Source organism: Elephas maximus, chromosome 15 (assembly GCF_024166365.1).
Source record: "Elephas maximus indicus isolate mEleMax1 chromosome 15, mEleMax1 primary haplotype, whole genome shotgun sequence".
Lineage (NCBI taxonomy): Eukaryota > Metazoa > Chordata > Mammalia > Proboscidea > Elephantidae > Elephas > Elephas maximus.
Window position 1 is genome coordinate 81724423 of NC_064833.1, and position 14619 is coordinate 81739041.

The 14619-nt window shown below is 36.8% G+C and overlaps 1 protein-coding gene across 20 annotated transcripts in view; it reads left to right on the forward strand.

Annotated features, from left to right (window-relative positions):
• Positions 1-434: 434 nt before the first annotated feature.
• ASPH (aspartate beta-hydroxylase) overlaps positions 435-14619 on the forward strand; it is a 236926-nt gene continuing 222741 nt past the window's right edge. For 2 of the 20 annotated variants that reach the window (XM_049854247.1, XM_049854245.1), the window contains exons 1-4: positions 435-1057; positions 8022-8171; positions 9221-9265; positions 10631-10699. In XM_049854247.1, the coding sequence (XP_049710204.1) occupies positions 1042-1057; positions 8022-8171; positions 9221-9265; positions 10631-10699 (280 nt within the window). In that variant the 5' untranslated portion in view covers positions 435-1041. The remainder of the gene's footprint in view (positions 1058-8021; positions 8172-9220; positions 9266-10630; positions 10700-14619) is intronic. The other 18 variants (XM_049854246.1, XM_049854237.1, XM_049854230.1 and 15 more) reach the window with 15 other exon arrangements.

The window sequence follows — 14619 nt, forward strand, 5'->3', positions numbered from 1 at the left end:
AGCTCTAGATATTGCCTGTGCTAAATTAGTCTGGGTTACTAATCAGAGCTCTAATGAATTGTGTGAGCTGCTAATCTTAGATTGCTGAATGAATGGTCCTAAAATTGGACGGATTTTAGTTCCCAGAAGAGAGATTTGCAGAAAAGGGGTGCTGGAAAGTAGAGAATAATCAGAATTTGGTTGTATAATCTCTCTGTATTTCCCTTTCTCAGATGATATCCCCCAACTCACTGCTCTTACAGCTAAACGCTTTCTCTTTTCCCTCTCCGCCCCTCCCAGTCTGCCTTCAGGTCCTTCCCTTCCTTTCCCCTCCTGTCCTACCCCCAGCCCTCTGCTTCCTTCTCCAGTGAGACAGTCCTTGCTGCTGCTGCTGCTGCCGCCGCTGCTTTACCACTGCACTGCTGTTGGAGGAATTACTCCTGGGGTGGTAATGTTTGCAGTGCAGAATTCTAGAGCGTTAATTAATGTCTTACCATTTATGGTCTGCTTTTTTCATTCAAAGGAACTAAGTATTGGTCTTTTTATGTAGGTATTTGATTAGATTCTGAAGGGCCAAGTCAGGCTGTTTCTAGGCCCCAGGTCACATTTATAGCAAGACTTGATCTTAGTCATTTTGTTTCAGCTTAAAATGATCTGGTGCGGGGGTTAAAGCCACGGAGGCCTGATTCCAAGAAGACAAAACTGGCAGCACAATTTGTTTTGCTTCCTTTTTTTCTGGCATGCTTGATTTTAGGGTTTGGAGTTGAGAGAACCACTGACACAGAACTCCCTTAAGTGGGAGAAAGGCTGTCTGATTGTCAGGAGAGCTTCTCAGCCGAGTGATTAGCAGCACTTGGCCGTGAGGAAGAGTCCTCTAAAAATAGCTGGTGAGGAGAGGCTGCAGTCAGGTCCAATTTCAGTTCTGGAGGCCTTTCCGCCAGGGCTTGGGCACTCTGAAGCGCTAGTAGGAAGGGCGTGCAGCCTGCCTGAGTCTGGCCCGTAGCTGTTTTGTTTTGTTATTTTTATTTATATATATATTATTCATGGATTGAAGAAATCGAAATGGCTGATGATAAAGGTATATTTGTATTGTTTGGTTTAAAAGTGGTTTTGTATCTAGCTGAAAACTTTTAGCTCTGTTTTCAGTTGCATTCTGTTAAAATATTTTTGGCTAAGTGCTGTGACTGCGTCTTCCCTGCGTTCTATTTTGGACTGCTGGGAACATCGACTTTGCAGTGTTTTGAAGCTTTTAATGGAATATTCTGTTTGTCTTTAACCCGAATATGTTTTGCTGTCTTAAATTAGCATCTCTTTTAGTATATTGCACTAACAGACTTTTTACTAATTTCGAAAAACATACAAGCAGTCTTCCTTAGTCTCGAATTAATTGCAATGAATTGTATGTATTCAGATTTCATATAAAATTATAGGAAATTTAAGGGATATGTAAGTCTAGTCTTGTATTAATGGCCTCAAGCAAAGACTTAACCATATATGGAAACTGGCCTACTTTTTGTGAAGCAGGCAATAAATGCAAAGGAAGAGACATTAGGATTTTAAAAATTGAGCCCTTAACCTTCAAGTATTCTTTAATGATGGGTTGGCTTTCCTTTTTCTGTGTAATTTTTTTTTTTCTTTTTAAGATTGTCTAAAACCAAACTGCATTTGCTGATTATGTTCAAAATGAATATAAGGAAACAATAACAGACACATGGATACTTCCAATTCCCAACTGTCTAAATAGCCACTGAAAGGATCCTACTGTTAGAGAATGTCCCCACTTTGAATACTGTTTTTAGTAAATGTGCAGGATGGGGTACTTGACTCCCTTTCTGTGGATTACATCTTCTGCATGGTGAGGTAAAATCATCTATTCCTTTTGACCCACTTTTAACTGTTCTTGGCCCCCAAACAGCGACATTTTGTAGCATGTAAACAATTTGATTGGCTGTTTGACAGTTTTAATGGTCTTTTAAAACTTTAAGTGTGTAGAGTTTATGTATAGATTAGGAAATCGCACAGTATAATGCTACCTAAAATTCGTAAATGGTTGATTTGTAATTCAGTTGGTGGTAGTCTATCTAGTCTCTACCCAAAAAGTAATTGGCTGCTGTTCAGGTGCTGGGGTATACCCTTTACTCAACCAAATGAATAAAATTACTTATTCTTCCTAGCCCAGTCTTCCATTTGGAGAGGGGCATATTCTGTTGCTTGCCATAATTTCCTGTGTTTGGTCGTACATAGCAGCGTTTTCTCATTTGGAGGTCCTGCACTTTTGATGAGACAACGTGGAAGAAAATGAATCACATGGTTCTTAGCTAATTCTTAACTCCAATTTAAATTTAAAAAAATTCTGTTTTTGACTAATCCTTGGGACTTTGGGTCTAATATGGAACCATGAAATGAAGATTCTTAGATTTATTCTGATCACAGAAAACATGGGTATTCTTCCGGAATACTCTTGGATAAAAATATACTGGTTATATACTGGTTTCAGGTTTGCTTAGGGAGTCTAAAACCCTCTTGAAGAGTTTGTCTTACAATGCTTTCTTAAGTTTAATTAGACAGAAACAGATCTGCCCTTTGAGACTAGGCACACCATATTTACAAGGTGACACATCCAGACTGTACTATTTGTTGTCCATAGTAAAGTTCCCCTAAAAGAAGTTGTCTCAGGAAGGTTTCCCTAGTATAATCCAATGTCTTGTTTCTTTATGATTTTAGTAAAAAATAACAGTAGTAAGATTAATAATACTAGAGTAACACCTCATTTCTTTTGACATTATAAAGAATGGGTAAAGTCTTCTAATAAGTGAGTATTCTAGTTAAGTAACATTTACCTTTTAAAGTGATAAGTTGATTTAATAAAACTATTTTGAATGGAAATCTTTCTAATGTTTATTATACATTTCTTAAATTCTTAAATTAAAATACTATTTAAATGACATGATAGATATGAATATCACTTATTACTTTGTACTAAAGGTTATTTTAAAGACTATTTAGGGTTTAAATGGCCTCCTTCCACCAAACTTTTCTAGTTCCTATGTCTGCTCTTGCTGCCGATATTTATGCCTTTTATTGGCCTTCCCCTCTGTCAGCACTTGGCTGCTTCCGCTCATTTGAGTCAGGTTGTCTATAAAGTTTGTTCTTTAGGTTTGTACAGTGTTAAGAAACTGGATCGACGCTTTAGAATTATGTCTAAAATAAATGGAAGCAGATTCTAGGTAAAGGTGAATTCTTTACTGTGTGTTTGCCTTTCTTTTTCCTCCCCCTTCTAATCCTTTTTTTTTCTGCTTTGGTGTGTGTATTTATATAATAATATTAAGAGTAATAAAATAAAAACATTCTCACTTTTTTCTTATATTTCGTGTTGAAGGTCACTCATTTTAGGAGAAGATTACTGAATTAATTTGGATGAATGATACTTTTGAGACTCAGAAATGTTCCTTTCTCATTTTTGCTGTAAGAAAAAGAGATAAAAATGGAGAAAAAAATTGAGTTTGAATTCAAGTTATTCATCTGTTTTATTAGCTATTTCATTATAACCAAAACCAAGCCCATTGTATCAAGTCAATTCCAGCTCATAGAGACCGTATAGGACAGAGAAGGTCTCCCGCAGGATTTCTGAGACTAAATCTTTAAGGAAGCAGACTGCCCCACCTTTCTTACAGGGAGGAGCTGGTGGATTCAAATCGCTGACATTGTGGTTCGCTTAGGAGTGCTTAACCACTGTACCACCAGTGCTCCTCGTTTCATTATAGGCTTACTTTAAATAATATCATATTGGGTGCTTTTACAAGTTTTTTTTTTCTGATGTACACATTTTGAAAATTTAATGACTGGGTAAAAATTTTATCATATCTGGCTCATAAGTGCTGGATAAATATGTTAAATGAATGAATAAGAGGATGAACTGTATTTATTTAGCTTTGCTGTTCTCCACTTAATAATGAACAATATAGGATATTGATGTCAGTTACGAAATAAATGTCTAAGAGGAAATAAGACGAGAACTCAGTGTTAACACTCATTTAAATGAAAATTTAAATTCTGATTCTTAGAGGTAATCTAAGTAGGCAAAGGAGGAAAATTCTTAGTCATTAATAATTTTATTTCCATATTTGGATTTAGAAGTATATGGAAATTTTGGAAGGACTCCTAGTGGCATGGTGGTTAAGCACTCAGCTGCTAACTGAAAGGTCAGCAGTTTGAGCCCACCAGCCACTCCACAGAAAGAAGATGTGGCAGTCAGCTTCTGTAAAGGTCACGGTCTTGGAAACCCTATGGGGCAGTTCTGTTCTGTCCTATAGGGTCACTATGAGCTGGACTCATGGGTGGGATATTCCAGAAGATATTCTAATTAGTGTTGTATATAAATGGGCATGTATGCAGTGGATGCATATATCTCTGTTACATAGAAACATTTTTTAAAAATACATAGTTTTAGGATAGTGTACATAGAGGTGTCAGATACTGAACACACAACAGGTGTCATTGGTGTTATCCTGTGCCAACAGAAGTATACCTACTCTATTTTAGTGGTGCTTTAGTAATCTGTACACTTAAGAGACGTAAAAATATAGTAATCATCATCGCCCCCACCAGTATTGCCAGATCTTCAACCAATTGCCCCTACCCCATAGCTGTGCTCAGGTGGTGAAACCGTGAAGCCTGTGTTAAGTGGATTTAATACACTGCAGTGTGATCTGTGCCTGGCAGGGTTTTTTTTTTTTTTTTTTCTTAACATATGAATTATGTTTTTATACAGCTGGCTTTTAGAGTTTTATATAGATCATATTAGGAACAAAGTGTAGATGGCCACGTGTTATTTGGCAAATATACTTTTGTGAATTCAGCATATGATTATTTAGAAATCTGCGTCTTTTTGATGGATCCATTAAAATTTAAAGTATATTAGAAAAGAGAATTACTTGACTTTTTCTTTGAGAATGGATTTTTTTCTTATTTAGTCATTACAGTTTTATGAAATCAAATAAATAGGTAAATGTGCATGTGTGTTTGAGCATGTACGCACAGACTCTCTCTGGAATTGACTTAGGTTTTACACGCCTTTTGCAAAGTCGATCTAGTGTTTGGTTTAAAAATGTGTATATCCTTTTAGCCAGAAGAATTTTGTTTATTTTTTCTTCCAGAAGAATTCACAGTATGTTCTTGATTTAAGCTTTTGAGAAATCACAACTGGTATTCCATAATTAGGAGTCCTTGAGGGGTAGAATGGACTCAATGGCAGCAGGTTTGGTTTTGGGTTTTGGGTGGTGCAAAGGATTAAATGCTCAGCTGCTAACCAAAAGGTTGGTGGTTTGAGTCTACCTAGAGGCACCTCAGAAGAAAGGCTTGGGGATCTACTTCTGAAACATCGGCCTGTGGAGCGTAGTTCTACTCTGAGACACAAAAGGGGTTTGCTGTGAGTTGGAGTCAACTCGACAGTAGCAGACAGTAAAACAGGATCCCATTTCTCTGCCTGGTTAATAAGCTTCTCTTAAATGACATTTGAGGATGTAACTCCTTATATTCCTTTTTAAGAGAAATTTACCACTGTAGTTCCTTTTAAAGACAGTGTTAAGTGTTCTCTATTAATATCGCTTGACTTTTCATTGTCTTCATTTTTTTTTTTGTAAAAAGAGTATTTGCAAAGATTTTAAGCTATATGAAGTATGTCAGATGTGGTACAGAAATGGAACTTTTGGTTGACAGCGGTTTTATAAAGCTTTTCCTTGCACTGAGACCAAGTCTGAATGAGCCTTTCCTGCTTCTTGAGGCCCAGTGAATCTTTTAGAAGAGTAGGACTGAATTGCTAAGCTATTTTGCATCCCTTCCCTGACAGCTATTTCCTATAGTTTCCTTCCTTCTTCTCTCTCTGGCTAAGAATATAGAGTGGCCTTTTGGTGGGAATATTTTCCTATGTGACAGATGAGTGTTTTTTTTTTTTTTCCATTAACTTTTATTTAGCTTCAAGTGAACATTTACAAATCAAGTCAGACTGTCACATATAAGTTTATATACACCTTACTCCGTACTCCCACTTGCTCTCCCCCTAATGAGTCAGCCCTTCCACTCTCTCCTTTCATGACAATTTTGCCAGCTTCCAACTCTCTCTATCCTCCCATCCCCCCTCCAGACAGGAGATGCCAACACAGTCTCAAGTGACCACTTGATATAATTAGCTCACTCTTCATCAGCATCTCTCACCTACCCACTGTCCAGTCCCTTTCATGTCTGATGAGTTGTCTTCGGGGATGGTTCCTGTCCTGTGGCAACAGAAGGTTTGGGGACCATGACCGCTGGTATTCCTCTAGTCTCAGTCAGACCATTAAGTATGGTCTTTTTATGTGAATTTGGGGTCTGCATCCCACTGATCTCCTGCTCCCTCAGGGGTTCTCTGTTGCGCTCCCTGTCAGGGCAGTTGTTGATTGTGGCCGGGCACCAACTAGTTCTTCTGGTCTCAGGATGATGTAGGTCTCTGGTTCATGTGGCCCTTTCTGTCTGTTGGGCTCTTAGCTGTCGTGTGACCTTGGTGTTCTTCATTCTCCTTTGATCCAGGTGGGTAGAGACCAATTGATGCATCTTAGATGGCCGCTTGTTAGCATTTAAGACCCCAGACGCCACATTTCAAAGTGGGATGCAGAATGTTTTCATAATAGAATTATTTTGCCAATTGACTTAGAAGTCCCCTTAAACCATGGTCCCCAAACCCCCGCCCTTGCTCCGCTGACCTTTGAAGCATTCATTTTATCCCAGAAACTTCTTTGCTTTTGGTCCAGTCCAGTTGAGCTGACCTTCCATGTATTGAGTATTGTCCTTCCCTTCACCTAAAGTAGTTCTTATCTACTAATTAATCAGTAAAAAACTCTCTCCCTCCCTTCCTCCCCTCCTCGTAACCACAAAAGTATGTGTCCTTCTCAGTTTATACTATTTCTCAAGATCTTATAATAGTGGTCTTATACAATATTTGTCCTTTTGCCTCTAATTTCACTCAGCATAATGTCTTCCAGGTTCCTCCATGTTATGAAATGTTTCATAGATTCGTCACTTTTCTTTATCGATGCATAGTATTCCATTGTGTGAATATACCACAATATATTTACCCGTTCATCCATTGATGGACACCTTGGTTACTTCCAGCTTTTTGCTATTGTAAACAGAGCTGCAGTAAACGTGGGTGTGCGTATATCTGTTTGTGTGAAGGCTCTTATTTCTCTAGGGTATATTCCGAGGAGTGGGATTTCTGGGTTGTATGGTAGTTCTATTTCTAACTGTTTAAGAAAACGCCAGATAGATTTCCAACGTGGTTGTACCATTTGACATTCCCACCAGCAGTGTATAAGAGTTCCAATCTCTCCGCAGCCTCTCCAACGTTTATTATTTTGTGTTTTTTGGATTAATGCCAGCCTTGTTGGAGTGAGATGGAATCAGATGAGTGGTTTTTAAGAGTCTCAGAAACTAAATGGGACAGATAAAAGTATTTGGCTACGTTTCTGTATGATGTCATAGGATTGTTAATATGCTCTAAACATTGAAGATTATTTAGGTAGTTTTGATAAAGAACTTAAAAGGAACGAGATATACCTATTATAGCAACCCCCTTCCCCCCCTCCCTTAATTAGCCCAGCAATAGTTTATAACTTCCAAATTAGGGTTTTACATACTTGGCATTGAGTACTTAGCAGCTTTTCTGTTTTTAAAAGCTTTTTGTGTGACATGTTTTGAGAACTTAAGTGAAACTAATTTTGAAGCCTCCACATTATGTTGTAGTTAGGTGCTCTTGAGTTGATTTTGACTCCCAGTGACCTCATGTGACAAAGTAGAACTGCCCTACAGGGTTTTTTAGGCTGTCATCTTTACGGTAGCAGAGCTGCTGAGTGAATTCAAACCACCAACCTTTCTTTGGGTTAGCAGCCGAGCACCACCAGGCCCACTGTCAGTTACTGGAAAAATAACTCAGTGCAAAAAGAGGTGTTCAAGTAAATAAAATGATTTCTTATGTAATGGCGTTTTGCATTTATTTTATTTTTAAACAGAGACAAAGCATGGAGGACACAAGAATGGAAAGAAAGGAGGACTCTCTGGAAGTTCATTTTTCACTTGGTTTATGGTCATCGCCTTGCTGGGTGTCTGGACATCAGTAGCTGTCGTGTGGTTTGATCTTGTTGATTATGAGGAAGTTCTAGGTAAGAATTTTGATAGTATTTCTTACGTGAATCTGTAATCGTGAAGATTCATAATCGTCTCTATAGTAATGTTAATTTCTGTATCTTTTCAGTGGTTCTCAGCAGGGTGGGAACAAAGCGGGGATGTTATCAGGGTTACCTTAGGGTAGTGGCTTTGAAATTTTCTGAACATGATTTATAGTGAAAAATAGAGAAGCTTTATCAGACAATATTCACTCTCACTACTTGCGATACACAGTTTTTTCTGTTCTATTTCATTATATTATGGACTTAAAAGCAGTGGTCATGAGCCACTTAATTTGTTTATGGACCCAACTAATGTGTTATGGGCACACAGTTTGCAAAGCCCTGCCTTAGAGAGTTTCAAAACGTACTCCTCTGTTGCTCTCTTGGGAATCTAGGTGGAATGGGCGTGTACAGAGGTGTGGTAATGTGTGTGTGTAGGTGGGGTCTATAAGCTGTTCTGAGAAAGTTGCTGAGATACTTCTGATGGTGTTCCCTTTTCTCCTCCTTTTATCCTTTCTCTCCCCGTAATCACTCAGATTTTCGTGATACTTTACGTTATTGATTCTGTACCCCATTGTGCATGGGGTTGTCATGGGTCAGGAGCCCACTTCATGGCAGCTAACAACAACCACCTTCCACTGAGTCACTTTTCTGTCACTGGAAAAAATGCACACGTCTAAATATACAGTTTTACATCTAATTTCAGTCGGCTTATGGATCCATTGGGCCTCCTGTATTTCCACTTTATTTGTTAGATAATAGCCATCTTTTTGGGAAGAAAAGGCAAAAGAAAAAAACGAAGTATTTTTACATTGTCTTTCATTGCAGTTTTTCATTCTTCTTACTTTAAGGAAAAAGTCTCTGAATAGATTGATAGACCATAGAGGAAGAATTTTAGTTTGGAAAGAACCTTCAGGGTAGATGTGTGCTTTTATTGATTTACAGTGATATGTTGCTAAGGAAATGGTATTAAAAAAAAGAGATTTAAAATAACTGTATGTTTAAGCACAAGTAACAATTTTCATGTTTTTATATGCATGCAGCCAAAGCAAAGGACTTCCGTTATAACTTATCAGAGGTACTTCAAGGTAGGCCTTGGATATGCGTTTTAAGTATACTTGTGCTAGTCTCTAAAACCTCATTCGTATTCTACTAATTTAGTTATTGTCTACATCAGAGAATGTAAGTGGCAGGACCCGTTTGTTTCCCCATATAAGTTTGTCAGGTAGTAAAGTATTTGATACCATTTTTTTATTCTCTTAACTCTGTAATGTGGACCGTGACCTGCACATCAGTGCTTTTCATTTATATTTTCTTAGCACTAGAAATAATAGCTTCTTTATTTTGCTATTATTTTATGATTTCTGAATCAGGCTTCTAAATAGCAAGTTAAACTATTGTCTTAAGTTGTGTAAGGGCTCTGGGAGGGTAAAGATTGGTCAAAACTATCGTACTCCAGCACTTCTACCTGAACTTCCGCAATCTTTTTATTAAAGAAATGCTAACTGTGCTGCTGTTTTATACTAGTGCTGTATTTGTTAATGCTGTTTAAAATACTGCCATACATTACTGTTGTGTTCCTTCACAGCCATTGTCCAGTGATTAAGGATTTTAAGAATCGAATGTATTTAACTCATATTTGCAGTGCTAAAAATGCAATCCTACTGGATTATAAAGCATTACAGCCTTAAAACACAGTCTCAAAAGCCTTGATAGTGTTGCCTTCTTAGCATATCCATTTTAAGCCTTGTTTTTTTCTTTTTTTAATTCTCTTGCTAATAGATGGCCAGTGCTAATAAAATTTTATGCAGGCTAACCATAAATTTTCCTTTGTAGTTATAGAAGCCTCTGGTTTTGAATATTTTATTTCCAGGGTAGTCTTACTTTTTAAAGGTTGCTTCATGATGTTTCTGTTGTAAATCCTTATTACCAGATAAAAAATGAACTGTCCTCTTATTTTTATTTCTTATAGTCTATGCTGTTTTATTTACATTCAGTCTTTATTTGACGCTTGGCAAGTGATCTTGTTGTTTTGAGTATTGATGATGTGCGGCGCTTTCATATTTTAGTAACACTGCATTTTATGTAGCTATTAGAAATGGATCGATACTGTTCCTTGTGTATGTTGAAAATTCTGCCAAAAATATTTTTAGCAATATAATAAAATATTCTGAAGTGGTTAGGTCAGGATATTGTTAAACCTTTAAAAGAAACACTGTCTCAGTTATATTTCTTAGAATTTGTTAGATGAAAATTTTCTGAATCTCTAAATGGATTACCCATTATTTTTACATAAGACATTCACTTGGCACTGCTTTGAGGGATTAAAAAAATACAGAATGCATCGATTGGTAACATTTATGGCTGGCGTGCTGGACTGGAGAAAGTGGTAATATCTTACTGTATTTGTTTTCCCTTTTGTTCCCATATCCATCATTCCTCCTCTGTTATAGGAAAACTAGGAGTCTATGATGCTGACGGGGATGGCGATTTTGATATGGATGATGCCAAGGTTTTATTAGGCAAGTACACGTTTTATTTCTTGTTTGCGGTGGCAGAGTGCTGGGAACCCAACTTCAGTGATATCTGTGTGTACTGTATACATTTTATGTAAGATATTTTTCCGCTTAAATGATACGTTTCCTTCTTGTTGAGACGTTAAATGACTTAATTGCTTTTCCGTAGACTCTCACATTTCACTTTACTTTTATAAATGGGTAAGTATGTAGCTCTTGCATATATATTTTTAACCAGTATAATAATTTTATCTGTTTTCAGATTTAAAGCACTTTGTATTCAGAACATACTATTTGAATATATAGACAACATCCTTGTCTGTTTTCAGGTAGGGCAATTACAGCCATTCTGTGGTAGCATTTGACATAATTCATTTACATTTAAAAATGTTTATCTAAAGGCTAAAAGCTTTACATAAATTCATTTTGAAATAAAATTGTGACTCTAGACATCTTAAAGTGTCCTATGCATATTTTGAAGGTCACAATAAAATATGACCTGGTGGTCTTTTGACCAGGTTTTGTTATTTTGGACTCTTGGACCCTTTCTTTTTTGTCACCAGAGTTCCTTGTCTTTATCTTTGAGATCTTCCTCATAATAGAAAATGTGGTATACCCTCATTTGTCTTAAAATACTGTGTTACTGGAAAGGATGTCACAAGTTTTATATAATCTGACCTGTTGAGACATGTACTTCTTGTGAGACAACATTGTTTTCGTTACTTTAGTATACAGCACGCTATATCTTACAACTTTGTATATTAAAATCTTTAGAAAGCTAATATGGTATGGTATTATATGCTCAGCTTTATAAAATAATGACACAAGGAGTTCTTCCCAGACATACTCTCTTGTGTTTATTTTATGGACAGGAAGAAATGGGAGGATACGACATCTGTGACCAGTGAAACTGTCTTTAGAAGGTTGTTCTCACCTCCGTATGCAACAATAAGTTCTCGATAGGCAAAAGGTTTTAGCTGTGATAAAGTATAATATGGCTGCTTAATTTTGACCTAAGTTTATGTTTTCTTATTATTGCTTTGTGGGAATTGGTGTTTGGTACGTAAGGGAGAAGCCTATTGTCCATGAAAATTCTTTCCCTTAACTTTAGTGAAAATTTTTATGCAATTCTGTCTTTATGTACCTAAAATTGAGTTTTTATAAATCTGTCCTTAGAAGACACATCCTAGGCATGTGAAGGAAACACAATTACATAGAGTGCAGTATATCAGAATGATGCTAGTTTGTTTGTCCATAAATGGTTTATTATATTTATTATATTTTTTTGATGGTAACTTCTGAAATCAAATACCAATTTCCTAGCACAACTAATCTTTCGGATTTATAATAAACAAATATGTTGTCTTAATAAACCTCTAAATCTTATTTAGTATGTTGAAAATTTAGCAACTTGAAGAATAGTGAGGTTTCTTTTTAAAAATAACTTCATGTGGGCCAGATTTTTAGAAATAATATTACTTCTGATCTACTGTATTTTATTGATTTCTTTTTTAACTTAAAAATCACCTTTCTGGTCTGCCAGGCAGGAAATGTCAACTGTTAAAAGTTAAAAAGTAGTTTTTCTTCTGTGAAATGCACCCATTTGTATAGCAACTTGATTTTTAGTATGACTGTATTTTTACTCAAATTGTGGCCTTCTATGTTTGTTTGCCAACTACGCCCATCCTCCCCACAAGGTATTTTTGTAAGTGCCATTATACATTATGTCTGTATGCGGTGCTTATGAAAATACCTTGCAGGGGAGTGGGCGTGGTTGGCAAAAAACCATAGAAGGTGCACATTATTTGCGTAACAATATGGTATATTTCATATTTAAAAAATTTATTCCCATTAAACTTTTTAACTAGTCATTAATGAGTTATTTAATTGTAACTTTGAAGATTGCCATTTGCAGGTGGACACATATGTAGCGTGGGCAGATCATAACTTGCTCCTTTTATAAGAATTATATACTTGGATTTAGAACCAAATTTGGTACATCTTAGGGTTTGTTTTGATAATTTGCCTATTTAATGCACAATGTTTGAGGCTGAGATAGAGGAACTATTTTATTGTACACTTGCACTATTTCATGGTTGGCTTGTGGGTTTATTAAAGATGAAACAAACCAAAGGCCAATGGTCAATGTCATGCATCACCACTAGTCTCACTCAGTGTTTGAGTTCTCTGCATGAGTTGCATCCTTAACTTGAACGGAACTGTGTGACTAAAATTCTTCTCTGGTTTGTGAGTTTACTGTAGCTTAGTTGTGCCTCTGTTACTGGTGGATGATTGCAAAGACAAGAGACTAGTGATACTGTTGGGGTACAGGGTTCTTTGTTTAGGAAGAGGTAATAGAGGAAGGATGCTCAGTGATTGCAAAAAGGAACTAGACTCCCTGGGGATGGTCTCATTGGAGGGGCAGCTCAAAGTAAGGGCTTTGGGTTAAGACAGAGGTAGTACAAAGGAAAGGATGAAAGTAGAAAGTCAGAGAGAAGGGAGATATTGGCATAGTAGCTGTGGTAAGAGTTGAGATGTGTTTAGCTTTCATAGATTTGACATTCCATAAGTGTTCTGAACTCTTAAATCTGCATATATGTAAACCTTATCAGTTTGAGGAAACATACACTTTAATATGTTTCTTTTACATTTTATAGCTTTTCTCATGAAATATGTAGTGAAAGTTAAATATATGTTGAGTGAATCAAGATCAATTACCATTACTAATTTTATTACTCTGTTATTTCTGGCAAATACCCTTATGATACACTTTCAAAATATACTAAGCCTATTCTCGTTTATATGACTTCTTATTTTTGTAGCCAAAGTATCTAAAATGAAGTTTCTTTGATTTTAGTTTATATTATTGAAAACTCCATCATTGGTAAATATGTTCTTTGGATACTCACTTCCCAAATGAAATAGAAAAAGTGATCAGAGGACTAAATGCCAAGGATAATGTTATTGTAGAGTAACGTCCCTTAGCGGCCACTCGGTTATCCTTTCTCCCCACAACTTGCGCCAGGTATGGCTGGAGAGCAGAAGGGAAGCCTGTCAGCAATTGCTAGACCCTTGCTACAGCTGTGGGGTGGAGAGGCTTGGGCCTTTCCCAGCTGAAGGCATTGACCCCCTATTCTTTGGTTGGGGCCTTTTCTTACAGGCTAAGAAGTAATTGTGTACCCAGAATATTTTCTTGACTAGTGCTTTTGTTTTAAACTCAAGGAAGGTTGCATGGTGGGTTAGTTTTTTTCAAGTATGTGTATGTATTTGTTGCACAGCCTGTTGTACTAAAGGGCAGTACAGTTTTATATTCAATACTTGCAGGTACTTAAAGTATTAGAAAATGTAACAAAATAAAAATGTTTATTCTAAATGTACAGCTATAATGTTTTAAGCCAGGAAGAAGAAACATGTTATTCACACAAAGACTTGAGTGGGAGTGCAGTTCTTTTTATAGCACTTGTCAGCTCTTAAATCCAGTGAAAAGACTCTCTGGGCCTGTTGAAAAATAATTTAAACACAAACTGTACTTTGTGTTATTTTCCCCCAAATATATGAAGAATGATATGATGTAGTCTTCTGTTGACTAAAGCAGAGGAAATTCACTGTAAGATTTAATATTTATACTAGTTATCTTGTTATTAACTCCACCTGCCAATCTCAGTCACTGGCAGTTATGCTATGTTGAGAATTTGTGTGTTGCCAGAACTTGAAATGACTGAATTGCAAGGTGCCTATGATCTGAAAAACCATGTGGTCATGGATGTTTCCATTTCTTACAGCCACAACCCTCACCCTGTTTTTACTCCTCACAATGATGGAACCTGGATGTGTGTAGGTTTGGCATTTGATGCCTACTGGTGGCGCTCCTTGGAAACCCTGTGGGGCGGTTCTACTCTGCCCTATAGGATCTCTATGAGTTGGAA